Source organism: Rhea pennata, chromosome 16 (assembly GCF_028389875.1).
Source record: "Rhea pennata isolate bPtePen1 chromosome 16, bPtePen1.pri, whole genome shotgun sequence".
Taxonomy (NCBI): domain Eukaryota; kingdom Metazoa; phylum Chordata; class Aves; order Rheiformes; family Rheidae; genus Rhea; species Rhea pennata.
The window spans coordinates 7,084,345-7,111,337 of NC_084678.1; the positions used below are offsets into that span (position 1 = coordinate 7,084,345).

General features: G+C 45.2%; 1 protein-coding gene across 2 annotated transcripts; it reads left to right on the plus strand.

Annotated features, from left to right (window-relative positions):
* The first annotated feature begins 5,630 nt into the window (after positions 1–5,630).
* RPN2 (ribophorin II) lies at positions 5,631–26,369 on the plus strand. Of its 2 annotated transcripts, XM_062589062.1 has the most exons (18): positions 5,631–5,672; positions 5,773–5,969; positions 7,812–7,907; positions 9,073–9,248; positions 10,108–10,183; positions 10,546–10,680; positions 12,552–12,728; positions 13,133–13,251; positions 13,672–13,777; positions 16,194–16,285; positions 17,166–17,280; positions 17,724–17,918; positions 18,376–18,462; positions 18,937–19,032; positions 20,297–20,372; positions 21,286–21,415; positions 23,703–23,788; positions 25,985–26,369. In XM_062589062.1, exons 1-17 carry the CDS (start codon positions 5,660–5,662, stop codon positions 23,752–23,754), a joined length of 1,938 nt encoding a protein of 645 aa, XP_062445046.1. In that variant the 5' UTR covers positions 5,631–5,659; the 3' UTR covers positions 23,755–23,788; positions 25,985–26,369. The 2 variants fall into 2 exon arrangements, with proteins under 2 accessions (XP_062445046.1, XP_062445047.1); XM_062589063.1 differs by lacking the exon at positions 23,703–23,788.
* The last annotated feature ends 624 nt before the right edge of the window (positions 26,370–26,993 follow it).

Below are 26,993 nucleotides of genomic sequence, written 5' to 3' on the forward strand. Positions count from 1 at the left end.
CCGCTCATTTTCCCTCCCCGTCGCTCCCGGAGTCTCAGTCCTCGGGCTTTGGCGGAGCCTGGTCAGCACCAGCTCGGAGATGGAGGAGGAGGCTGGGGCATCGGCAGCAGCCCCGGGGAGCCCGCGCGCCCCTGCCGCCGCCAGCCCCGCGAGCGGGGAGGCTAACCGAGAAGCTCGTCTTTGCTGGGGCTGCAGCAGCGTGTCGGCTAGGACGGGAGAAAAATCTCGCAGGAGTTGCCTGGGGCAGCCACGACCAGCCTCAAAGCGTCGGAAACCATCCCGCGCGCGCTGCGGGGAGCCTGGGGCAAAGCAGCCGCTGCTGCGAGCCCCGGGGCTGCTTCACCCGGGCGCTTCGGCGAGGGCGGCACGGGAGGCCGGAGCTCACGCTGCCAGCGTTTATTTTTTCAATCTCTTTGCATTTATTTATTTTATTTTAATTATTTTTAATAGTTTCTCTGAGTGCTCCCTGGGGCCTTTGCTCTTGTTTATAGACTCGATGAAAGCCGGAGCAGAAGGAAAATATTATAAGCCAAGCAGGGATTTCTACCACATGCGGGAGTTTGGTGTCAGGTCCTGCCCTTTGCCCGCCACCAGCCTCCTCACACTCAGTATTGCGCAGCAAAGCCAAAAAAATGCGCCGCCCCGGCACCGGGGGACGTGTCTGACCGTCGAACCAAGCAACGCCGGACCGCACGTCCCTGCCGAGAGGAGCCCTGCGAGGAGCCGACCCTCCGCAGACCAACCGCGGGGCCGGCGGCGCGGCGCGACGGTCAGTGCCGAGCGAGGGCCGCGGCGCCCAGCGCCCGTGTTTGCGGGCGCTGCCGCCTGCCCCGGGCGCCCTCCCCGCGGCTTCGCGGCGCTGCCCGCCGCGCTCCCCAGCCCCGTCCCGCCCAGAGGCCGCTCCCACGAGGCGCCGGCCTCCAGCGCCAAACCGCCGCGGTGCTCCGAGGCGCCTGGTCGCCCCGGCCCCGCTTCTCGCGTTTTGCAGCGGGCGGGCAGCGGGCCAGGACCCGAGCGGGCGCAGCCGCTCGCGCCGCCCCGAAGCGCGGGCGTCCCGCTGCTCCGCGCAGCTCCCCGGCGCCCTCTCGCCGTCCGCTCCCCGCCGCAGCTGGGCACGGCGGGGCTCGAGCTGCTGCTTGCGGTCGGCCAGGGAGGCCGTCGCCTCCCGCCAGTCTCGCCCGCTCGCCCCAAAGCCTGTACTTGGTGCAGGGGACGAGAAGGGACCGGACCCTGTTCGCGTCCGCCACGCCGCTCGGGGCTTTACGGGTGACCCCTATCCCCGCCCCAAGCTGTCCCGTTACCAGGTGGGAGAGTCCTGGTCTCTCGACCGTTTGGGCCTCGGGACCCCTGCACGTCGCTGGTCGCCCTTGTTGCCCTTCTCTGAAAATTTTCTAGTCTTAATGTGTTCTTTTGGAGGCTGGGGGGGACCAGAAGTGCACCCAGTGAGACCCATCAGGCCATGCAGAAGCGCCTGTCCGTTCGCCAAAACGGATGATTTGGCAATGGGGGGGGGGGTGCTGAGGGCAGCGCGCGCAGGAGGAGCCGTGCTGCCGTGCTGCCGGCACCGGGGCGGGGGGGAGCAGCGCGGGCGCCCTCCTCGGCCGGACCCCCTCGGGCCTGGCGGAGCGGCCGGGCACGGCCCCGCGGCCGGGCCGGCAGCGCGACCCGCGGCCCCCGGCCCCGCGGGAGCGCCGGGCGGGCGGACGAGAGGGTTTGGCGCGCTGCCCGCGCTCGGGGACAGCCTGGAGCGAAGGAGCCTTGGACAGTGCCGTGCCCTTAGGGAATCACTCTCTTTGCCCGTTGTCTTCTCGCCCTCTCCTGCCTCCTCCGCAGCGTCGCCCTCCCTGCAGCAGAGGAAGTCTAGCAGCGGCGTACTTGGAGCCAGCACCCCAAGCCTGACGTCATCCCGAGAAAACGGGAGTTTCAGTGTACACGATCGGAACGGTGCAAACACAACCCATCCGCCGGAGGCCCTGAGGAGTTCCCCGGTCCCCTCCTGTGCTCGGGGCTGCAGCAGGCTGGGCGCGTCCCGCCACGGCGATCCCTCGGGGACGTGCCGAGTGCCCCGGCGGGGTGGCAGCGAGCAGCAGACTCAGTAAATCACGCCGCTAACGGGAGACGAGCGCTGCGGGTGCTCCCGTCGCGGTGCGATGTAGTGCATCCCCAGGGAGGTCTCAGCTGCTGCCAAGACCGCGAGGACACGCGCAGGGACTGGGGCTATCTGGGAGGGCTCGCGGCAACCAAGGACACGGCCAGCCGGCAGCGCTCCCAGGGGACGGGGGACACGGCTGCCCGGCACGCCGGGCGCACGCACGCGTGTCCAGCGCCCCGAGCCTTTCCTGGCGCGCTCGCTCGGGGATGGGGAATAGGCTCCTCCATGCCGGCAAAGGTGCCCGCACCCCAAGGCTCCCACCCTTCACCCTGTGCAACCTGCCGGCGTGCTGCCCACGGGGTGCTTCCTCCCCGGGATCGGGGGAGCCGCCGCAAGGGCCCCGCGCCGGGCGCAGGCAGCTTCGCAGCCCTCCGTGCCCTGCCGCAGGGAAAGGTGAGGGGCTGCAGGGGCCGAGCCGGATGGGGAGGGGAGCACAAGCTGCACTGCAAAAAATACATATAAACAATTTAATAAGAGAAAAAAATGTCTCCCAGCTGGGATTCATCAGGGAAAGCTTTCCGGGAGTAATAATAAGGAAAGCAGACTCTCGCCAGCACAATAATACCTTAGCGCTGGCTGCAGCAAAGGTGTGCTGCCTGGGAAAGGAGGTTTAGCACTACGAGCTCCTCCTCGCAGAGCTGGGACGAAAGGTGTCTCGCGGCTCTGCCCGGCTCCCGCGCTCCATCCCCTCGGCCTCCCTGGGCAGTCGCCCGAAACGTGCCGCGGGAGACAGCAAAGCTGGAGCGCCACAAATTCCACAGGCGATAGTGCCCTGGAAAAAGGGGTGTCTTGAAAAGCCATTTGCAGGCAGCCTGAGAATGTACTTTAGACCTGAAAGCAACCCCTTGGCGACAGCCACAGCATCGGCCCAAGTCAGCTGCAGGCTCTTAGCGCTTTCCAAGCCCCTCTAATGCCTAGAGGGGTGTGGGGTGGGGGAAGCAGGCTCACATTCCTTCACGGGACTGGTATTATTGACCCTAAAAAGGGAATTGTTGGAGTCTTTACCAAAGAAGGAATGCCGGCTGAGCCGCGGCCAGGCAGAGCAGAGGGGAGGGACACGGTTAACACCTTCCCGCAGTTTCGGGGCTCGTTCCTGTGCATGGTCCAGGCTCCCCATCAAAGGCACATGAAGACGAATTCATGTGCATGGTGCAACTACGGAAAACCCTCACCCTGAGCGCTTGCTGGCCAGGATGGATACACATCCTCAGCCAGGACCAGCCAGCGGCTGTGCCCGGAGCAGCGGCTTGCAAGCCATTTTATAACGAGGGATAGCAGCTCTTGATGAGATACAGGTCAAACTCGCTGTTATTAGAATTTAGTAAATGTGGTTTTAACAACCATCTGGCGCTTCTTTTATATGCAATAACCATCCCATTACATCGAAATAAAATCCACATTTAAAGCACTTAATTGCACAAGCGGCCTTTGGCTTTTTCTCTCTCATCTCATAAAAAGCTTCCCGTTTCAGTCTGTCACAGGCAGAAGAGCTCAACTGTGGGTCTCAGGCCTCCCTGCACAGCCAGGGCCACCGCGCGTTCAGCGGTGCAGCCCGGAGCCAGGCGACCTCTGGGTTTTGTGACTGTCTCTGGACACGGACTGATGCCCACGCAGGTCGGAGACTCGTCTGGTTAGCAAGCAGTGAACAGGACAGAAACCCCACTTCCCGGAGGGTTTTGAGATCATTCTAACTTGGCTTTGTTCCCATCCTGGACAAAGTCTTTTGCTCTTCCCAGTTCTCCAGGAAGAGTGATTCTGGATGGAAAATGTTGTGTCAGGTGGCTGAAATGTGTCAGTTGTTTACTGTACTCTGTAAGGTGATGCAAACCAAGCTACGCAAAACAACAGCCCTTTCTGGGACAAAACGTCAAAATCAGACCCTGATGCTGAACGTTTCTCCTTGATTTTCTTCCCTCCCCCCAATAAAATGACAGCAACAGCGACAGGATTTTGTAACACATTTCAGTAAGAGTATATTTCCCGACAGAAACTCGTTGCTCTCCAGTTTTCCCAGGTGGTTCAGTTTACGGCAGGCTCCAGCCAGGAGCCCGTCCTGCCCCAGCACAGGCGTCTGGGCGGCGACAAGGGTCGGCGCAAACGGCAGCCGAGGAGCAGCGAGCGAGAGTGTGCGAGCAGGGGCACGTGTCCGCCCCGCGAGCGCTCCTGCACGCAGCCCACGACAGCCGTTACGGCTGTTGGTTTGCACGGCCGGGCGAGGAACGGGGACGGGCATTTCAAACTGCCGCTTCATCGACCGCCGGGTATCTTCCCCGACAAGCCGAAAGCGCGAGTTCCCAGTGCCCTCTGCAGGAGAAAGCGCCTCCCTTCCCCGCGCCCGGCCGCGCTGCTCGCAGGACCGAGGGACGCGAGGGCGGCGTGGGGCTGGCTCGGCGGGCAACTCCGCGGGCACCTTCTCTTTCCCCCACGCCGAGCCTCGCAGCACAATCCTCCCCGCGGCCGGGAAGGTCGCCGGCCTCGCGCGCCGGGACCTCCGCTCTCCTTCCCGGGAGTTCCCCGGCGAGCGAGCGCGCGGCACAGCGGGAGCAGGCCAGCGCGCTCCCACCCGCGTCCCGCTCGCCAAGGCGGCCGGCGCGGACGCCGCTCGCTCTTCCTTCCCGCGGGGAGGGAGAGGAGGCTCCGCTCCCGCGGCTCGGGGAGCGGGAGCGCTGCTCGGCCCAGCCCGCGAGCCGCAGCCCTCGTCCCCGGGGCCTCGCGGCCCTGCTCTGGGACCGTCTCCCCCTTCCACTGGGGAGCTGCTTTTTCCTTCTCTTTTGCTCCCCGGCCGTGGCAGGGCCGTGACGACAACCCGAACCGGGCCAGCGGGAGCTGCGCGTGCCCGGGGCAAACGAGGCTTCACGGCCCGGGGACCTGCCCATCCCGCGGCGCGGCTGGGCTCGACCTCGCGCCCGGCTTTCACTTCTCTTATTTGGTCCTTAGGGGAAAATAAGAGCGGGGAAAAAGAGAGAGAGACGGAAAGCGAGGCCCCTTGAGGCAGGGACCGCTGAAGCCACCTCCCTGAGCTCGCTGGCGGCGGCTCCCCGCGCCCCCCGGCGCGACATGGCGCCTCGCGGGGCGGCGCGAGCGGGGGCGGCGCGACCAGACAACCCCCGCCCAGCTCCCCGCCGCTTCCCCTTTAAACGCGGCTCCCGCGCTGCGAGCCGCCGCCCGCTCCACCAATCAGCGAAGCCCACATCCTCTCCAGGGCCCGCCTCCCCGCCCGGGGGGAGCCGGGAGGCACGTACCATTCCTGCTCCCCTTTGGGGGGGTTGTCGTTGTCCCAGCCACCGGCGAGACCGCCACCGCCCCTCAGCCGCCACCGCCCAGGCTGTGTCGGCTGAACAACTATCTTCTATCTTTTCGGCTCCTTTCTTGCGGCATCTCCTGGACCGGCTCCCTCCCGCTGAAGAAGCGGTGCCGCCCGCTGCCCCTGCCCCGTGGCGCGGTGGTGTGCCCGGGGGCGGGGCGCTGGGCGGAAGAGACTGCGGGGCCGTGGCCGCGAGCTGCAACATGGCGGCGCCGGGTGAGGCGCGGGCGGGGGCCGCGGCGGTCGCAGCCCCGGGGTGTGGGGGGAGAACCGCGCCGCGCCGCGGGGGCGTCGCTAACGGCGTTGTCTCTCGTAGGCCCGCGGTTGTTCCTGGCGGCGGCCGCGCTGCTGCTCCTGGCCGGCGCCCGGGCCCTGGCGCCCAGCCACCGTCTCACCGGCCGCGACCTGGCGCGGCTGCGGGCGGCGCTGGAGCGGCCCTTCGCCGACCTGCAGGGCGCCTTCCACTCCATCGTGGGCCTCAGCAGCCTGGGCGCGCGGGTGGCCGACGAGAAGGTGCGTGCTTGGTGCGGCCGGCGTTCAGCCCCCCGCCCTGCCTCCCTCCCGCCAGTCCTCCTCGCTCTTGTTGCCTGGGGGTGGTTCTCTTGCGCGCCTAAATCCGTGCGATTCAGCACAGCAGCGCTCCTGCGTGCCAGGAAGCCCCAGGGGCAGCACAGCAATGGGAGAGGAGAAACGATGGAAGTTCCTGCAGTATCTTCCCAGTTCTTTTTACAGTAGGGAAAACGTAACGTAAATGTGTGTAGTTTTCTTAATATCTGAGCGAGTCATTGATAATTAGGGTAATTAGGGTCAGTCTTTCAGCTGAGCTTCTCATTTGAATAAAGCTATTGCATCTTTGCCCAGGAGGACAGTGCTGCAAGCTCCCCTGTACTTGGTGCTTCCAAATAGTAATTTTGGGGTTCATCCAACTGTAATCTGTTGTTGCATTAACACAGCTATCAGTTTACTACTTTATGACAGTTATTTCTGCCTGTGGCATTACTTGCTTTGTTTTCCTGTTAAATGGAGTTTTTGTTACTTCTTTTTAGTTGCCACAGCACATGCAGCCAGATCATGTCATTCTGTTACTTCTGGCTGTAAAATACTTTCTTTAATGTGTAAGATAGAAACAAAGACTTGTAGTGTCAGTATGATGCTTCCTGACCTTACTAATCCCTTTGCATCTGTTTTTCCATTTTTAATGTTGTAGATTATTCTCATGCTGAGCAATTTACTTACAGGTACATGCTTACCTATATACTTAAGTCTATAAACAGAAATTTGTTATTTTCTCAAAAACTCAAATAGTTTAGCTGTTCTCATACTATTTGGTGCAGGCCTCTTAGACTCTTGTGTGTACACACTGCCAGCTCTTAATCATGAGGTGTCTGAAGATGACGTGGTTCACCATGCTGCCCACCCTGTCTGGTGGGTAATTGGTATTTTGCAGACTAGTTTGGGAGCTGCTGCTTCAGTTTGTTGATGTCAGTATTAACTGTGTTTTTAATCACTCCTATTTCTGGCAACAGTAATACAGCATTTGCCTGTGCGGTTAAGGAGTAATTTTTGTTGTTATTTTTTTGAGTTTTTGTGTTGAGACCATTTTTTTTCTGACAGTATGCTTTGACACAGGGTAGGACTGTTATAAAGTAGAGCAGTAAAAATAATAGCTAGGCATAATGCATAAGTAAATGCTTTTCAGAATTCTTAGATTAATTGTACCATTAAAATCCTTGTCGAGCCTATTCTCCACATAGCCAAGGTCTAAAGATTTATCTGAGAACAGTTAAATTCTTGCTCATTTCATAGTTAAAATAGAATCTTAATGATCCTTCTATTCTTTTGTCAGCCACTAATAGGCTTGCTACAGGTCAGTGGGGAGTCTCATTGCTTGCCTTCATATTTTTAGCCGTTTACCTCACTTTTCCTTTTATTTACTTTGAAATCCTGTGTCCATTAATGATTTTATTTATAACATAAAACTGGGAAGCAAGTTCACTCACAGAAGAACCTACTGCGCCTCTGGCTGTTTTCTATACTAGAATTGTTTTCCCTAATAAAATGCACATAGCACTATTATTCTGGTAGGTCTTACGGTTGTACTCTATTTAAATGTGTATTCTGTCTGCAGTAGGCTCTACCAAAAAAAATCGTTTATCTCTTTGAACAGGTACATCTTTGATTCTGTGCAGCATGTAGCAGAGTGGGATTTTGGAGTTTTTAGGTTCTGCTGTTTTGCAGTTACTAAGGATTTCTTTTGTCCTTTTTCAGTGTACATGAAATAGAACATCATTTAAATCTCCTTTCAGTGGTTTAAGTCAAGACTGTTGCTGTCATTTTGTTTCTCTTTTTTCACAGGCTGCTTGCAATTTCATCAAATCTAATGCAGACTCCAGCAGCGTCGATTCCCTTTTTTATGCTGCACAGTCCATCCGAGTCCTGTCTGGATGTGAGGTGAGTGTGGACCCCTAAACTCTGAAGGCAAGTCTTATCAAGTAAACACTTATCCTTGGGTTATCCCTTTGAACATAATTTCTACTTTTTCCTTCAGTTAGTGGATTGTAGTTTGTTGTGTCTTAGGTAAATAACTTACAACATGTGTTTTGAGTATTGTATGTAAGGCAAAGTATTTTGAAAACTAACAATCTCTTTTGTACCACACATTTTCCATAAATGACAAGTTTAAGCGTAGTTATAGGAAGTTTTTTGTATCAAATGCGTTTAAAAAGATGTTTAAAACCATGCTGTATCTTGAGACATGCTATAGCTTCTGCTTCTTTGTATGCGCTGCCTCTACACTGAGAGAGGCAGGGATCTGGCAGAGAAGTTTTTATGTACCCACGTATAACATCACAATTGAAACAGGACAAGTTTCATAACTAACATGTTTTCCTGTCTATCTTTTTGCCTACATAAATCAGCTATTTTGTATCCTTATGTGTGATGATAGTAGCTCCTTCATATTTTACATTACTGTACCTTCACAGAACAGTTACCTATTTTTCTTCAAACACTTAGTTCTCCACTGATCTGGTTGTCAGGGCATTTTTGGCTGTGAAGACTACTCTTTTTCACTCCCTTCCTTCCCCAGATACTCTTCAAGCACTCAAGCAAAATGTACATATAAATTCAGAGCTGTACAGCGTCTAGGGGAAAAGCCACCTCGTGGGTTAGAGTGGTGATGGAGGAGCTTGGGATGCTTTGCTGTTCTCTTGATTAAATAGCAGTGGCTGAGAAAAAAGGAGCCAGCATATTTCTAATAAATTCACAAAAATGACTTCAGTTAAAAACTGTTTGGATGGACTGTAAACTGATTGAATGTAAACCCTGGGTTAAAACACTACAACAATACAAATCACCGTCACCATCTTGTGACGTCAGATGAAAAGCAGGTACTATTTGTAGTAGGGTACTAGGGATAAGATTGAATTGCGAATTATCCTGCGTAATTTTAAAGACTGAATTAATTAAACTAAAAGGTAACAAAAGATAAAGGACCTCTTTTCCTAGCAGATAATAGTACTTTACCAATCAAGTGTATTGCTGCAGGAAGAAATCAGTGGTGACTAAAAGGATGTGTTTTTAAGTATGACTCAGTGTTCCCTATGTTCTTCCTCAGGTTACTGTTTCAAATGAGACAAGGGAGTTGCTTCTTGGAGCTGTCAGTGAGGATTCTTCTGTCACCCAGATCTTCCATGCTGTTGGGGCCCTGAGTGGCTTTGGCCTTCCTTTAGCATCTCAGGAAGCACTTAGTGCTCTTACTGCTCGTCTTAGCAAAGAAGAAAGCGTGCTGGCGTAAGTCTTTCAGAGAAATGTTTCATGGTCGCACGTTTATCTTCTGGGCAGTTGGATTTTGGAGTGACGGGTGTTTTAACACTTCACCAGTTTTGTAATGTAGATCTAGTGGGATAGGTACTATGTTTTCATTTGGGATATGTGTTCAGTTCATTGTTTTCTCTCTGGGAAAATTTGAAAATATGCTTGGCAAACAAGCTGATAATTTATTCAGTTTAGTTTGAGAGTAATGGTCAGTGTAAAGAGAATGCCTCCTAAAGAAACCTCTAATTTCAAAAGCATTCACAAAAAATTTCTGACTTAAAACCTAGCTGCAGTCCTTCATCACTTCTTAGAGTTGCAGTAAAATTGATATGCTCTTCCTTAGCCCTCTTTGTAGATTGAATCGCCTCTACTGTGAGGTGGAAAAAAGTGTGCTGGTTAGCAGAAGGGATCTTGACATTTATTACCAAATACTGTTTAAGTGAATTTGACTGTGAAAGGAGAGAGCAGAACTTTCCTTAAAAGACAGGGAAGAAAGGGAAACTTAATTTCTTCACAAAAACCTGGCTGGTGGGAAGCCTCAATAGCAAGTTTGAGGATCTGTGCTATGTGTAGTTCAGTTTTCAGTTTCTTCTCTGCCTTTGAATCTGTGAGTTTGTTGCAGAACTGATGCAGCTGAACCAGCATTTATCTAACTGAAAACTAAATTTCCACTGACCACTTCAAATTCATTGCCCTGAGTCAACTGGGAGAATGCAGTAACAACTATTTTACACTCCATTCAGAATAGAAACTGTATTTGCCTTGATTTGAATGATGTTTGGCTTTTAAGGAAGGAAAATCACACTTTTTTTTTTTTTGTCTTTAATTGTTGAAGAACCATCCAGGCTTTGGAAACGGCGTCTTATTTGTCCCAGCAGGCAGACCTAAGTGGCATTGTTGAAGAAATAGAGGTAGGAACATGTTATGATCTCTAATTAGTCAAACTTTTTTGTAAATTTGTTCTGAGTGATGTATTAACGTGCAAAACAAACTGAAAAGTCAACTTACATAATTCCTTTCTTGCATAATGTAAGTTGACATGGCCGTTCCTTTCAAGCGGGTATTTTTCCTGAGCTGCTTTACCTAATTCACAGTGGACTGTGGCATAGGAAGTAATGACTTATAATTAAATCCAGTAAATACTGATTTTTTAAAAATATTTCTAAATGACTGTTATGAAATATTAAAGTGATCCCATACTGTTGGTTAGCTGTCTAACAGTAGAGCTGATCTGTGTGAATCTCTTTGAATACACTTTAAATAACTTTGTCAGGATCTTGTTGCTCGCCTGGATGACCTGGGTGGAGTTTATCTGCAATTCGAAGAAGGAATCGAGACTACTGCACTATTTATTGCTGCTGCCTATAAGCTGTCGGACCATGTGGGTACAGAGCCAGCAATGAAGGAGGTCTGTATCTACCTTTTCCTCCTTTGCATGCTGTAGTTCACAAAAAGGATCTGCCTAGTCATTTCTGCATTTCATGCAGTTCCGTGCATTTCATTTCATGCAGTATAAATGGGCAGTATAACTGGATAGAATTTGGCCCAGAACAAGGATTGAGTACACTGAATGAAAGAGGAAATATCAGTGGGAATGTTATTTAACAAAATATAGGAGGAAATTGCACCTTCAGGATCACAAGCTGATCTTTCTTTCCTCCCAAATGTACAGAAGGAAATGGCAAGTGAGGCCTAGTTTTCTTTGTTTATTAAGACAGGCTGTTATATACCTGTCAGGAAATGCAGGCGCTGTAGTTTGCGGCATTCCAAAAGGAGATGACATTAATACCATAATCCTTGATCAAGAATCCAGACACAAAAACTGTGTGGTCATTATACTGAAATGAAAGACTGTTTAGAAATTCTTTTTGAGGTAGATTAAGTTGTAAATCATTACTGCAAGCTCTCTGCTTAACTTCTCTTTTTTTTTTTTTTCAGTTAACAAGTTAACTGAGTGAGATACACATTTGATTGAAAGTGGCAGTTCCCTGCAGTATAAGCCAAAGTGACAGGGTTGAGACTGAAGCCAGTGTAAGACGTCTGAGTTTGTTCCTGGCTCTTTTCCATGCTGCTGCCAAATAGACTAAATGCAAAGTAATTTTTATGTCACTTTTGAGGTGGTGATTCTGGTACACACAATTCAAACTACCAGAGTTCAAGTATGCTTAAAAGGGGGCCCAATTAAAGATAATTGTTTAGTGTTGATTCAGATTTGTGCTGTCAGAAGTACTATTGTTGGGACTTTATTGCTTTCTCTTGTGAATGCTGAGAGTGCCTGTTTTTTCCAGAAAGCCACAAAACTTCTTTTTTTTTTTAAGTATTATTTAAAATAATAGCTCATGTGTTTTTTCACAGTTCAGTTTTCAGTGCATTTTTCACATCATTGTGTCAGATGCAAGGTCTGGATCCTTAAAAATGAAAAACACTACAAGACTGGCACTATACAAGAGATCTGTAGCATCTATCTGGATGCCTTCTTTAGGCATATAATGTACCTTGATGCTCGTTCATACAAGCATGAGGATGAAAATTTGAGATGTAATAGTTTTCACTTAAAATTGCTGGTTGTGTACAAGTTACTAGATTGTGTACGTGCTGCTTTATTTGGGATTGTCTTTGGTTATTGTTCTCACTTCTGATTAGAACCTAGCCCACGGTCCTTTGTGTAGGTCAAATTACAGGTAACACTATTATCCACTCCTAGTTCCAGGAGAGTTGGCACATCCTAGAACCAGAGCTGACTCTATGCTCCCAGTGGTATTGCTTTAAAGCTAATCCTCTTAGTTTAAGGATACCGCTGTGCCCAAGCAGACAAGCCTGCATAGGCCTTTACTGGGTACTTCCAGAGCCGTTAGGATGCTTTGCATCACCTTCCCATAGCCTTTTAGCAGGTGGCCAGGACATCTTGCTTTAGTCTTTTCCTACTGTACAAAGACAATTGTTTGGCTCCCAAATCCAAACTGTAGTCTGGGTGCTTCTCTCATTCTTAAACATACTGTTTGAAGAGGTAGATACAAATTCTATTTTTGCAAGTTTTCAGAACAATTGCAGTGATTGTGGTTGGAACTTCCCAGCCAAGAATAAGAATGCTAATGTGACATTACAAAAGAAACTAATTCTGAGTTACCTCTTAACGTGAGTTATTTTTAAAGCAAATGTAAAATTAAATGGTTTTTAATAAATGATGGATGTATTTAATATAAATAACTTCGTACTGAATCTGTTTGTAATGGTGTGGGAAGCTGGTGGTGCTAATGTGATTTGTTTTTCCTCTTTCAGGATCAAATTATTCAGTTGATGAATGCAATTTTTAGCAAAAAGCATTTTGAGACGCTTTCAGAGGCCTTCAGTGTTGCTTGTGCTGCAGGTGCTTTATCTCGGAACCGTTACCACTTGCCTGTCATTATTGTCCCTGATGGGCCTGCAGCTGTCTCTCACCATCAGCCTGTGCTCAGGGTGGGTTCTTAGACTTAAATCTCATGACTGAATCCTTAGTGTTACAGTGCTGGGCTGACTGAACATGTAAGATGTCTTTCACTTCTAGCTCCAGGACTTGGGTTCTAGTAGATCTGGGGATTTAGTGCTCTTATGAAATGAGTGTTACAAGCATCTGCTTATTGGAGGCTTATCAGACACTACCTTAAAAAGGTATTATGTGGAAGTCAGCTTTTTTGATCAGAAACTTTAGCTTTCCTAACTATCTTAAAAAGGATGTAGTGCATCTGGGATGCTGGGCAGGGGAGAAATCCGTGGGTATAATATGGGAGGAGGAGCTCTTTCTGAAAGCAAGTAGCCTTGTATGCGCTTACATTTCTCTTGGGATAAAAGGTTTCCCAGAAATTCTTGTTTTGTTGTTGTAGCTACAAGTGACCGACGTTATGTCTCAGCCACTGACTCAAGCTTCTGTGAAGCTAGACTATGCTAAGTCCGCATCTACCAAAGCTATTGTCCTTCAACAGACAGCATTTGCTTTGTCAGAGTAAGAAAATAATCTTATTTTTGTAGTTTGTGTGGCAAATGGGTTCTATTTAAACAGCATTGAACTTCTACTTTCCCCCTTTGTGTGCTCTTCCACCAGAGAAATGCTTGTGTGATGGAAAACTCAAAATGTTGTAGTTGCATTTTTGTTGATAAGTGGTGACAAAGCACATTTGGTAGTGATACTGAATTTTTGTTATGAGGCTTTCTTTTTGACTGGGTAACTGCAAAATTCTTCTGATTTCAGAGGAACTTTGGAAAAGAAAGCTTTTTCCTGCACTTATGCACAAAACTTAACATTGCTTTTTCTGTTTGCCTGTTTAATCTAACGTATTTGGAAACTTCTTAGTAACAAGATGTTTATCAGACTGCTGTATTTATGTCTTAGAGGATACTTAATACATTGCTTTTTCTGTCACAGAAATACCTTTGAGCTGAACTTCATGAGTATCAAACCTGCAAGTGGATATTATGATTTCTCCATCAGTGTTGATGGAGATAAACGATTTATTGCTAACAAAGTTGAGGTGAGTGCGTCTCTTGATGGTTTTCTAATTATGTGCCTATTCAGTAAAGCGGTTTTTTATTTATACCCTCTAAGGATATTGCCATTTGTACTGCACTTCTATTGCATGTTTTTCTGTAATGCATTGGATTTTAACTCAAGATCAGGACCAGTTACCAGGCTAGCATCTCAAAAGAAATTTGTGTAAATTTCAGAACAGGTTTATCACTTAGTAAGATATTTGCTGATTTGATAGCATATGAACAAAGGCTAACAGTGACAATGTTTATGTGGCAGCCACTCTTTTAAATTAGCTGCACAAAAGCTATTACTAAGATTATTAGTTCTTGAGAGCATTCATTGAGTTGAAGTCTCAAGGCTTGGCTAGTCTCATGATTCCTTGGTGTACGGAAGCTAAGCATTTGTATATATAGCCTCTGGAGTCCTAAGAGAGGTGCAAGGGGATCTTTTGGCATCTCCTAACTGGATAGATGTTGGTGCTTGCTGTTTCTCCACTATGAAAGCAAAACTGCAGATATAAATTAAGTCTTCATTTCATACACGTATACTCTTTTTTTTTTTTTGGTAACAAAAGCTGTTGTACTGCTTCTCTCAATAAATACTGGTCTTACATAAACACTGAGTTCTACTTTTCCCGCGAGGTTGTTACAGTGAGAAGGATGTGACTTCTGTGACTGTGTAGTCACCCCCTGTGTCAACAGCCGAGGACACTTTCAGTTATGTCTGTTTTCGACATTAATTTTTACCTTCAGTCACCTATTTCAGGAAAAGATTAGCTTTTGAAGCCTCGCAACATTGTCAGCTTGGTGTGGAAGAGACACTTACTTACAACTGCTGGCCTTTAACATGCGTATCAAATTGATGTTGTCATTGTAGTATTAATGGCACTTAGGAGTGTCAAAAGGGGATTGATTGGTCCTGCTTAAGCTCACTGCTGGCACACAGAGGTACCAGTAGGAATGCATTAATGCAGGGGTGGCTTTGTGTGAGCTGTTCCTAATAAGACACGTTGTTATGGGGGAGGACTGCTGGGGGAACTGCTGCTTTTTTTTTTTTTCCTTACTGTTATTAGCATTAATTGTCCTTAATGCACCATCGTTTTTGACAGTAATGAGCTAAACCAGTGGGTTATTACTCTAGGCAGAAACTGCATTTCCTGGCATTAAAATATTTGAGAGATGTTTGTGTACCGTTCAGTTTGAGGGGCTATGCACAGCAGCTCTGAGTTGCCTTCACTTAAATTATTTAATGGTTGCTTCATTAGTCCATCTTTCTTTGCTTTCATCTTGGAAACAAAATAAGTTTTCACTAAAGTCCTCTTGAATAGGATTCACTAGCCTGTAGATTATTTTAGGGATAACCTCTATGTTGAATTGTACTTTTAAATCTCAGTTGTAAAGGAACTATTAAGACTATTGGGTTTGAAGTCTGACCTAGGCAGCTTGTTTTGTGTGTTTTTTATTTATTCTTCCTATAGATTTTATGTGAATTGCTTTTCGGAGTGAGTAGATGGGACTAATTCACATGAGCAAACCTGTAATAACAAATATATATAATGGAAAAATGTCTTGGCAATGAAACAAACTTTAATTCTTTAGGGATTGTTTATCTGCTGTGCAAACAAATGTGCTAATTAAAAACTACAGCCTGCAGTAACTGCATGTGTTTGGGAGAGAGACTGAAATCATTCAAACCCACTAAGATTTATTGTCTAGATTCTGTTGTTTGGAGCTGCAGAGAGGGCGGAAAAATATTTCTTTACTCTGGCTTTATGCAGCACTTAGCACAAAAGTGTTGTGATAAATGGCAGGGCCATACTGATTTGCCATGCACTAAATGATAAATATTATTCCTCTGAAGGAAAGCTTGCTAAAACAAAATACAGATCTGCAAAAATGGTTTGCCTTTCTCTACTAATAATACAATCTGCAGAAACCTGTTAGACTTTCAGGAACCAACAGAGACATAACTGGTTGCTATCAGGATTCTCATCTCCAATTGTTATCTAATAAACTGTACATGCATATTTACTCCTGTTTAAATCATATATTTAATAGCTAGTTTCTGCTCTTTTTAAAAGCAAATTAGTCAGATCTGGATAGGTGGATTGTTTCATAAAAGCAGTTCTCAAAAGGGCAGCTGACTCCAGCATGTTTGAGAACGAGGTATCTTCAGACCTGGCCGCTTGTGCGGGGAAGAAGGGAATGGCTAAGGTTAGTATCTGATATAGGAGTTTTGCCAGAAAGTAGACTGGTGTGGATCCTTTCATTCAGATTAGGTGCTGTCTTTGGCTTAGGGTAAGCTTCCCTTTGGGGAAGGGGACAGAAGAACTGAAAGCTGCTGAGGTGACCTCCACTGTAAGTAGTCTGTGCAGAAATTGGGTGCTCTCAGTAACTTCCTGTTGTGCTTGGTTGCAGTTGAAAGTAAAAGTTTCCACAGAGGTTGGGGTTACAAATGTAGATCTTTCTACCGTGGATAAAGATCAGAGCATTGCGCCAAAAACAACCAGGTAAAATAACTCAGTGTGCATGATGCTTTAAGGGGCAGCTGTGACTCTATGTTGCAAGTCTTTCGACCTTTACCTACTTCTGCTAAACCAGAGGAATCCTGTATTGGAATATACTATCTTTTGGTGGCGGGAGGGAGGTCTCTTTTTTTGGCGGTGATTTTCTTTAATATTGATGCATCTACTAACAAAAGCCAGGCAACCAGAATCTTCTGTTACTTTGACACAACTCAGTAGCAAATGCAAGTTAAAATAATTGCTACAATTTTTCTAATATTGTCAGGCTTTGATAGACTCTAAAGCTACCTGTATGCAGTGTATAGGGTGTGTGACTGTGCCACTGCCAGGTGTACTTGAACTGAATTTAGTTTGGGTCTTTTTTTTCAGGTGGGGGTAGCTGTCTGTTTAACTGACATCAATTAAAATATAATGCATGGAGTTTTAACTTGAGTTTCACAGCTTCACTGAGGCCCTTCTCTGTGTATTAATTCTTCTGTGCTGAAGTTTGTATATTTGTTCTTCCTGCTCTGCTGCCATTGCAGCTTTGGATGCAGTAGAGCCTTGGCTAAGTGAAATATGGGATGTACAGTTAGTAAAGCCTTGTTTTATGGGCTTCCTTTGAACCTTACAACAAACTACTAAGATTTTTGTGAGCTACTGGTATTGCCTGTTCTCAAGCAAAATATTTAAGAAGTGCATTCATTTATTTCCTTTAAACTTATAGTAGAACAGAAAGACATGTTAGCTTATTTAAGTATTTGATAGAACAGATCATCTGTGCTGAATAGACTGCAGTACTGCTAGTCAGGCTTGCATGCCTCAGTTTCTGTAGCCTTTTCTTGGAAGATTGCCTCGATTCTCTTTATTTTTTTTCTCTCCATAGAGTAGCTTATCCAGCCAAAGCCAAGGGTTCATTCACTGCTGACAGCCATCAGAATTTTGCTTTGTCCTTCCAGCTGATAGATGTGAATAGTGGAGCTGAGCTCATCCCTCACCAGGTTAGGACAAATTCTTATCATTACCCTGTCACCTGGATGTTCCATCATGAAGTATCTAAGGTGACAGTTGCTCTTGAAAAGATTTCATGTACTTTGAAAAGCCTTATGTTTCTGAAATGGATTGTGAAAGAGCATCAGTCTTGATAAAGGGTGGGCATGGTCTCATTTTGTTTGTGCTTGCTATATGTTAAATGAAGTCTTAGCTCTGATATTGCATGTTAAATCAACAGTATGAGTGAAGGTACTCTGCACTGTGAAAAATGCATGTCTGATTTTTGAATATGGACTATTCCTGAAATACTCCTTGAAAGTAGAGGGGTTTTTTTTGAAAAAAAAAAATTGAAAAATTTTTCTTCTGTTGCACAGATCTTCTCAGGTAACACTCAGTTTACTGTAAAAAGTACTTTGAGATCCTCTAGAAACGTTACGATCTTTTCTTTCAGACTTTTGTCCGACTTCACAACCAAAAGACTGGCCAAGAGGTAGTGTTTGTTGCAGAACCAGATAGCAAGAATGTATACAAATTTGAGCTGGACACTTCTGAGCGAAAGACCGAGTTTGACTCTGCTTCTGGTACCTATACTCTTTACCTGATCATTGGAGATGCCACTCTGGAAAATCCAATCCTGTGGAATGTGGTATGTAGCTGTACATTTGGTGATCTGGTTTTGAGGTTACTGACAGTCTAGGGTGAAGGGTATCGTACATCTGTGGAAGAAAAAAAGGCAGATATAATTCCTTGTAGTGAAACATCTGCCTTTTTCACCGTTCACAGGCTCTGAGGCCTCTTGTTCATTTCTAAGCTTTCCATCCCAAGTAAGCATCAAAGCAAGATTTAAATGAATGTTCATTGAGCGCATGATGGAACAGGAACTTCATAGCTGTTGTGGGTTTGAATGAAAAGTGCTATTTTCTCTGTTTAGCAGAAATTTCCTTTTAAAATCTGGTAACTTTTCCTTAGTTTCCTTTAAAAATCATGTCAATTATATGGATTGACAAATTAGCAAATATGCCACGGTGATGTATTAGATTTTATAAAACTTACTGTCAATATATTAAGGTGAAAATTCCTGAAGCTGTGTAGTTTCATTTCAGGCTGATGTTGTTATCAAATTTCCAGAAGAGGATGCTCCATCCACAGTCCAGTCCAAGAACCTCTTTGTACCCAAACCTGAAATCCAGGTATCATCCAAAAAAAGCTCTAGAAATAAAACCTCACAGTGTTGGCGGGGGGGGGGGGGGGGGGAGAAGTGGGCTAGTCCTACTCTGGCTTATCTGGTCATATTAGAAAAATATTAAGATGAGAACAGAAAAAGTCATCTTTTATAACAATAACTGTGCAAGTAACGGAATAAAAGGAAAACCAGAATTGCTGTTCAATGAGAAGAAATTCATTGCATTGCAGAATATGAATAAATAAGCTATGTGCTCTACCTGTGAGAGAGCAGTTGGTGTCATTGAGAAGATTCAAACATGAAAATTTGACTAGGCAAACACCAGGGAAAACCTGCTGCTGCTGAAGACTTTTCTTGCTCCTTTCTGGCCTTTCTGCTGATGACAGGCTAACACAAGTTTCTCTAAGTGCAAGGAAGAGTTAACTGAGCAAAAGAGTGTTCCTACTTATGCATTGGGGTTTGTTTGTTTGTTTGTTTTCAGCACCTGTTCAGGGAACCTGAGAAGAGGCCTCCTACTGTGGTGTCTAACACATTCACAGCACTGATTCTCTCCCCCTTGCTTTTGCTGCTCATTCTGGTGAGTGAACTAGACCACAGAGAAGAAAATGTTTTCCATCATTTAGGAGACTGACCAGCCAAACTTCGTATTAAAACTCTGGGTTAATCTTAATTAGCACAGCATCCTTGCAGTCATACTTAGCAAAGCACAGCTCTAGAAAGGAGATGGAGATGCTCTAGGCATTTCAGTAGTCGTTCTTGAGAAATCATTGTCAGTGCAGGGTGTTTGACTGGTTTCATTTCTGAACTGTAGAGGTTGATCATCAAAACAGGAAAAAAAAAACAACATTAACCAAGCAGATGTAGGTGAGGTGAGTTTCTCAGCATGGTTCTGCTAGCGGTCATTGAATAACAGTGAAATTAGGATAAAACTAATATCAGACCTTTCTGGGAGAAAATTAGTGATTCTAGCTTACACTTTAATATACCCATCAAAAAATCCATGTCATTTAATTCCCTCAGACTGATTTCAATTTATGACTTAATTGGTATTTGCCTGTCTGTAGGTGAGGAACATTTAGTACTAGCTCACTGTATTACCAATTCGAGTTTTTGAACTTTGTGATATAAAAATTTTAACTAGCGAAGTTGAATTCAACTGTTTAGAGCATCATTTCTTAAAAATGATCATTCCTTAAAGCCCTTAGTCAGTTTTGCCTTTTCCACTGAAGCTTTGTGTTCAGATAGGTGTGTCCTCTGGTCTTTGAAGTTCACAATAGACATGTTGGTGACACTGAGTGAGAAACTTGATTCATGCTGTTCCTCTTTTCTGTCCTTCCCATCTTTCTCTTCTGCACTCTGAAAGCTGAAATTGTTTTTGTGAGCAAACATCCTGTATCTGTAGCTAGCCTTTTGTTGATTCCAAAGTGAGAACCTTACCTTTTTTTTTTTTTAATAGAAAATAATTCTGCTGGATAGAAATGGCAAATTTTTATTTTTGTGGGATTTTTTTGTTGTTGTTTTTGAAAATTTAGATTTGGGGCATACATTTGCTTAAAGGCGATTTAATCCTGATACCATTCCAATCATGTCTAAGAAAGAATTGAGAAACTGCCTTTTTGGAATAAGAAGCAGCTAGGAACAATTTCTACTAAAAGAGCTTACAGGGCTAGCTTAGGACTCAGTAGTAATTTTGTCTCTGTACATGAAAACAAGTTTGTACAGAAAACACTGTACTCATGGAAGAATTTAAAGTGAATTACCTTGAAAGGTATTAAAGTTTGAAATAAAAGCATGTGTTTGTAAGGCCATTGTTACTCAGATTTTATTTCTTTTCCTTTTAGTGGATAAAGATTGGTGCCAACATCTCCAACTTCAGTTTTGCTCCCAGCACCATTCTTTTTCACATGGGACATGCTGGTAAGTGTCAGAGGTTTTCCGCTCTATTTGACCTTCTCGCCTGAAAGTTACAGATGAGAGTCCTGGTGGAAAATGGACTTGCAGCCTATTAACTATAATGACATAATAGCATAACGTTTGTTCTCTTGTTTTCATCTGCCTTCCTGCTTTTCATGATTGTTAATATGGTGCTAAACCTGTTCTGGCCATCAGCTTATAACAGCAGTTATTATCCAGGCTTCTCTCACACACCACTCATCTGTACTTAATAGAATGCTTTATTTCCAGAGGTCACATTCTTTATTGCGTGTTTACCCTTTGTAAGCAGGGGATTTGGCAGGGGATGTAGGGGAAGAAACCGGTGGGTTCACTGACTACATCTTTTCATTAGCGTTCTTCCTGTTACTGTCTAGCTCCTTTACCAGGCCAGATTTATTCACCAATTTTGTTGCTCTCATGGTTACACAGTTATTTACTATCTTGGTAGATTTTCAAAAACATAGCAAGTTAGGAAAACATTGGATCTAGTCTGTTTCCTAGATAAGTGTGTTACTCAACCAAAACTATTTTCCTTGGAAGCTTTCTAAAGCTCTGTATTCGTGGAAATGTACAAAGGTTAGTATATCCCCTGTTAAAATCCAGAATATCTTCCTCATCCTAATAGCCTGAAACCTTTGTCATATGTCCTTGATTATTACAGAAGGGAGCTACTTGTAAGCCATTTGTGTCACATTTTTCTGCATTATGTAGACCCAGACACCTTCTTCCCCTGACAACAACAAACAATGTCTTTGGATCTGATGGTCAGAGCTTCAGAGATGAGTTAGAGACCTAATGCTTATACCTCGAAGTTCAATGTAAAATTGTTTTGGCAATAACCAATAGTGTTTCCTTGAAGCACAACTTTTACCATGAACTCTGTCTTTTTCCATAGCAATGTTGGGACTCATGTATGTCTACTGGACTCAGCTCAACATGTTCCAGACTCTAAAGTACTTGGCCATTCTGGGTGGTGTGACATTTCTGGCAGGCAACAGGATGCTGGCCCAGAAAGCAGTAAAACGGTAAGTCAGAGAGACGATTGTGTTGGTGAGAGCAGCTCTTAAAATCTGTGGGGAGGAGGAGATCACACTGACACTATCTGAAGTCAGTAACTGATTCAGTGATGACACTTCTTTCAGTTCTTAGATACTCCTGTGTGTGGCAGTGGGCTGCTCAGTCCCATTTTCATGCCTGTTTTCAGGTGGAATGCTTGAACAGAGTAGGAAAATGAGGTGCTAAAAGGTAGCTCATTTTGCGCCTTCAGAGTGGTCTGTATGGGCCACTTGCTGAAGTGATCAGGCACCCAGAGAAAGTATTGAAAGGAAGCACGTACTCACTGACATGTGGTAGTCTGCATTTGGCAAGAAGATGTATTCCCTCACAAGATTATTTTACTATGTGATATATTAAGCATTAAGCTTTTACAGTACTGTTAGATAATAAAGCTGTTATAAGTGTGGAAAAGGCCCAACTTCTCTGCAGCTAAGTTTTAGGGGAGGGAGGTCTTACTGCTTTCTTCAGTTACCTGCTAGGGTGTTATAGAGGAAAGGAAAGCAGATGCTTATTGGGAGTATACAGCAGCAAACAAAGGGCAACAGACACAATCAGCAACAGGGAAAATTCTGACAAATGTTAGTGGGGGGAAATTCATTGAAGATGATCAAACACTGCAACAAGTTGCAGTTGACTTCAGAGTTGATCCTGTTTTGAGCTGGGTGTGGGACCAGATGGTCTTTGCAGGACTCTTCCAACTTAAACTATTGTACAGTTCTGTAGTAAATGTATTGGAGTATCTCTTTCAAGCAGTGAACTGTAAGCCAGCTCTGAACAAGCTTCCTCCAAACCTAGAACCTGTATAATCAGGCCAGTGTGGCCCTGTTCCTAGACAATGCAGTCACGCTGAGACAGAGCTGTAAAACCTGGCCATGGTGCTGCTTCTGGGTCCTGTGCTGGTGTAGCTTTGCTGTGCCGTGTTGTGCGGTGCTCACGAGCATGGGTACCTCTCCTTATGGCACAGCTCTGCATTTTGCAGTATAGACGTGGTCTTTGCATAGATACATATGTTGTCTTTACTTCCTGTATTAGGATGGGATTGACTCTTCACATTTGTGCCCTGCGTCACATGCAGTGTCTCAAGAATGCACCATGGTTCATGCAGTTTGCAGGCTGTTCCCTGAACCAAGCTCCAATATAGTGCGTTAATTGGAGGTCAGAATGTTCTTCACTTCTGCCACCTGGAGTTTCTATATGAGCAGCTCCACATGTAGAGATTTAAGCTTTAACCTTTTGTACTAATGTAGAGTTTGGCTTTGGAATTGGCCTTGTGACCTGCTTTGACATCAAACCTGTGCTTTTGCATTACTTCCCCTTTTTGAGACATTATGACAGGTTTATTTTTGTACACCTATCTGTATAAATATTCTTGAATTCTCGATTTTTTTTAATTACACTCTATTAATACTGGGCCAAGAGCTGTAAGAACCAACAAGCCAGTGGAGTTTTCAGGGATTTCATATTGATTTGCCTTTAAAAACAGGGTGCTTGCCTGACTGTGTTATGTATTAGCAAAGACTGTTATTGTAATCTGGCCTTCCCATACTGTCCTTTCAGATTTCTCAATCTTGCTTTCTTGGATGCCTAGTCTCTTCAAGTGTGACGCTTTACTCTTGTTAGCATAAGGGTTCCCACTGAAGTTTGTTGCCAATGGGGTTATTCTGTGTCATTTAATAATGTTTCATTTGTTAATTTGAAGAGTAATAATAAAATAATGATAGATTTCCTAGTATACAGATTTGGGGGAAAAGAATACACTGAAGCTTTTTTCTGAATGTCTTAGCTCAACCAGGGCTTCTGTTAACACATAAATGCAGATGGCTGATTCTTATTTCAAAACACTGCAGGGGGTTATCTGTATGCTTTTTCACAGTAAATGACTTGAAGAAGCTGTAAATGCAGTGGCAATTTTGAAAGTAAAACTTCTATCTTGGGCTAAAGTTAAATCCTTTGTACATGACTTTAAAGTTCCTAAAAGACATTTTTTGTTGTTGTTGTTAGCATGCTGCTAGATGTCTCAGATTGTTTTGAAGTGTAGTGATAATTAAGTAGATTGCGCTTGCAGGCAAAGCTGCCATTCTGCTACAAGGAATACTGTCGGGGTGGGAGCAGTATTATATGTAAACCATGTTTTTACAGAAATTACCAGAAGGCCTGGTTTTGCTTTTTTGCATTTCTGTCATTGGCTCTGGTTCCTGGAACTGCTTTCTTCCTTTTTATCTTCTCTGAACCTTTCTTCCTTTCTCCTTTTGGCAGGATCGCTGCAGAGCAGAGCAGTAGGTTGGCAAAGTATAGAACACTGCGATAAAAAGGGGTTTTGCTAGTGACCAGCTCTTCTAGAAGTAAGGGTTCTTTCTGTTTTTGTTTTTCTTTTTTTCTTGGACAATTGTTTCGTTTGACTTTCATCCCTCACTTCCCAGACAAAAAGATGCCTTAGCTGAAGATGTTTTTCTTTCCAGCTTGGCTTATTTGACTTTAAATCAGACTGAGTGACCTTGATTACAGCTGGGTTTGCATATTGGCAGTAGGTGTCCTCAGAGTTGATTGACTTCATGAGATTCCTGAATCTCTGAAGTCTCTGTGGTAATATGTGCAGGTGTATAAATGTGGGTACATTGTCTTGTACACTGAGCATCTATCAGGTGATGAAATAAACCTAAATTAAGCATTATTGTTCCTGTAAATAAATTATCAATAACACCAGCTAGAGGAGGACCTGATGAAGATGGTTAATCTCTGGGCTGTTCCCATCTAGCTGTTGGTACTCCATATCCCCCTCTGCAGTATTATGGTTACTGAGCTCTCAGGCACTCTTGCTGCTGGTTGCTGGTAGGGCTGAATTATGTACTTGTGTAGGGGTGAGGAGAACTGAGTGCAGCAGAAGCTGGGTCAGCATCACCTCATTCAGCTGAGAACATGACCTGATCCCAGATTTATCTGCTAATTAGACTAAACTGGGCATAATGGCCCAGTCAGTGGCAGCAGTAGCCAGTCCCTTTTGATCAAACATGATCATCTGATACATCTATATTATCATTTTACTAGTATTAAAACCCTTAATTTCTTTTGATTCTGAGCAGGTAAGGTCCCAGGTTGGTAGGCCCACAGTGGCATAGGCAAGACTGCCTGCCACGCTGCATGTGATCCATTTCTAAATGTGTGCATGATTTCAGTCTTGTTCAGTGTGTTACTTTCATAATGGGGAGAGGAGGAGAGCATCTGGCACAATTCCTTTGATGGGACTGAAATCACTGCAGACAGTGCTGTGCTGGAACATCTCATGTGTTTCTCATCTCCTTCGTGTTCATAGCCAGTGTTCAGGCACATGCAGTATGTTGAATGGAGATCAGTTTTTGTGGTGCAAAGCAAAGCCAGAGGCTACGTGGCTGCCTCTGAGGAAGCCATGTGCACTGGCATAAATTCCTGTTTGCAGACAGTGTGGAAGAGTTTCATGAAAATTATTATGGAAATTTTGGGGAATTAAGGGGAATAATATGGGAACTATTATGGAAAACTTTGGCCTCGAGTCCTGTTGAGGAACACCCTGTTAGTATCTCTTCTCTCCCTTGAATGTTTTGGAGTATTTGATCACAGAAAAAGCTATTAAACAAGTAACTAGAAAGGAACTGAGGGTGGCTGTTAGTTGTTCTGGTGATAAATGTTGTCTGTATCCTTCATGTGTTTGCTGGACAGACAGGAGGTGCTGTGCTAGCTCCTGGGTGCTTCTCCTTTTGCCATAGCTTTGGGTCAGTGGGTTTGAGCCTTTTAGTGGCCCATAGCTAAATGCCTAACAAGTATGTTCTCCACAGCTTGTAATTTTTCTGCTTCTCAGCGTGACATTTTAACTCCTTAATTCCCTGTGGGCTGTGAGTAACCTTGGAAGATCTTGCAAATAATATGTTATCCAAAAACCACAAATTAGATGTTGCTGCCATGTGCAGCTGAAAGGCTTGTTCCTTATTGCTGAGCTCTGATGGCTTAGATGTCAGCCAAGACTGTATTGTTACTGAGCTGAACTGTTCAGTGCTCAGCATCCACTGATGCTGTGCCTGTGTCTGGCTTCGTGAAAGGGAAAAGGACCCCCAAAAGGTGGGTTTGCTGTGCCTACATTAGACTCCTTCATCTACTTGGGGCATGAATATCTTTCTTTTACACTTTGGTACTTTCTTTTACATGTGCTTACACTTGGACCTACTGATTCAAAGTGAGTAAATGTCTCTGTTTAAAGCAGAAGAGTGATACTAAGGTAACCGTGCTCTTTTTTCTTTTTTTTTTTTTTTTTTTTTTTTTTTGCAGTAGAAAAAGTCTTATAAAATATATATATGTATCTTCATGTTATTTGACTGTTTCCATGCTCCTTGAATTCAGTCCTCAGCTGTGGTGCAGTATGTTGCTGTTTCATCACTCTTCTCTCAAAAAAAGCTTCTTTCGAGAGCAAGTGATAGGTTTGGGTGTTTTTTTTTACTGTGCAAGGAATTGCCTTTTTTTTTTTTTTTTTTTGGCTTGGAAAAGTTAATTGTTTGGATTTCTCTTTCCAGAACACACTAGTACCAGAAGAATGGAAGAAATGGAGAAAACAAAGCAAATGTCTTCAGGAAAGAGGTGAATAAGTAACTGAAAGACCGAAAGAAGGAAGGCAGAAGCTGAAATTTTTTTTATATATTAAGTCAAGAGGTTCCAGTTATACTTTTTTTTTTTTAAAAAAAAAAACTGTTTTCCACAATTGTGTTTAATGCTGCTTGAGTACTTTTCACGTGAATCCAGCAAATTTTCTCCCTTGAATCCTCCCCCAGTTCATCCCCCCAGGACATTTGAGTTTCCTTTAGGAAATAAAAGAAAAAATGAAAATAATAATTCTGCCTTTCCCTAGGCACCCTCTCCTCATCCCATACACCTGTGAATAAAGAGGAAAGAATGGTTTGAGTTTTGTTTCTGGCTGTCTCTAAGGCTCTAATTTGAAGCTGGGCTCATATGAGAGTAAAAAGAGCTTTTTTTTCTGATGAGTGACTTTACTGTAACAGCCATTGCTGTGTCAAGCTTCCTTTTGTTTCATGTCCATTCCAAGAGGTAAATATTTATCTGGGAGGACTTTCCACTCCTGCTTATTTTTTGTGCGTTGCTGGCATCTGCTTTTCTCCAACAATTGTTTTTTTTCTTTGCCTTCAGAATGGTGTGAGGCAGGGCTATGCTTAGTTGCTGTGGACCTTCAGGGCTTAAACTGGAAGAGTCAGTGGGGCCTGGCCATTGCAGGGGGCTGGCTCTGGTGCTGGTGTGTCTGGTTGCGTCTGCCCCGGCTTCCCAGGCAGGTTTGATGGGGCCCCTTTAGGGGCTCAGTTTCTTTCCTGCCTTTGGAAGTGACCTTACTTAATAAGTTTGATTTCCTGTCCCTTTTTAACAGGTCATTGTTTTTGTGCACCTTCAAGACCATTAAATAGTCTAGACTCTGGCTTTATTGAAGGACGCAATACTAACAAACCTAAAGGGCAAACCTGAAAATGTCCTTCTGGTTGTTAGTAGCCGAATGAGAGCCTATCTTTGCAAAACTGA

What these genes read in the sequence shown, in the direction of transcription:
- RPN2 (XM_062589062.1), top strand. An exon ending in AAAGAAGAAAGCGTGCTGGC is followed by an intron (nt 9,249 to 10,107) that starts GTAAGTCTTTCA and finishes TAATTGTTGAAG; the next exon opens with AACCATCCAGGCTTTGGAAA. An exon ending in TTATTGCTAACAAAGTTGAG is followed by an intron (nt 13,778 to 16,193) that starts GTGAGTGCGTCT and finishes GCTTGGTTGCAG; the next exon opens with TTGAAAGTAAAAGTTTCCAC.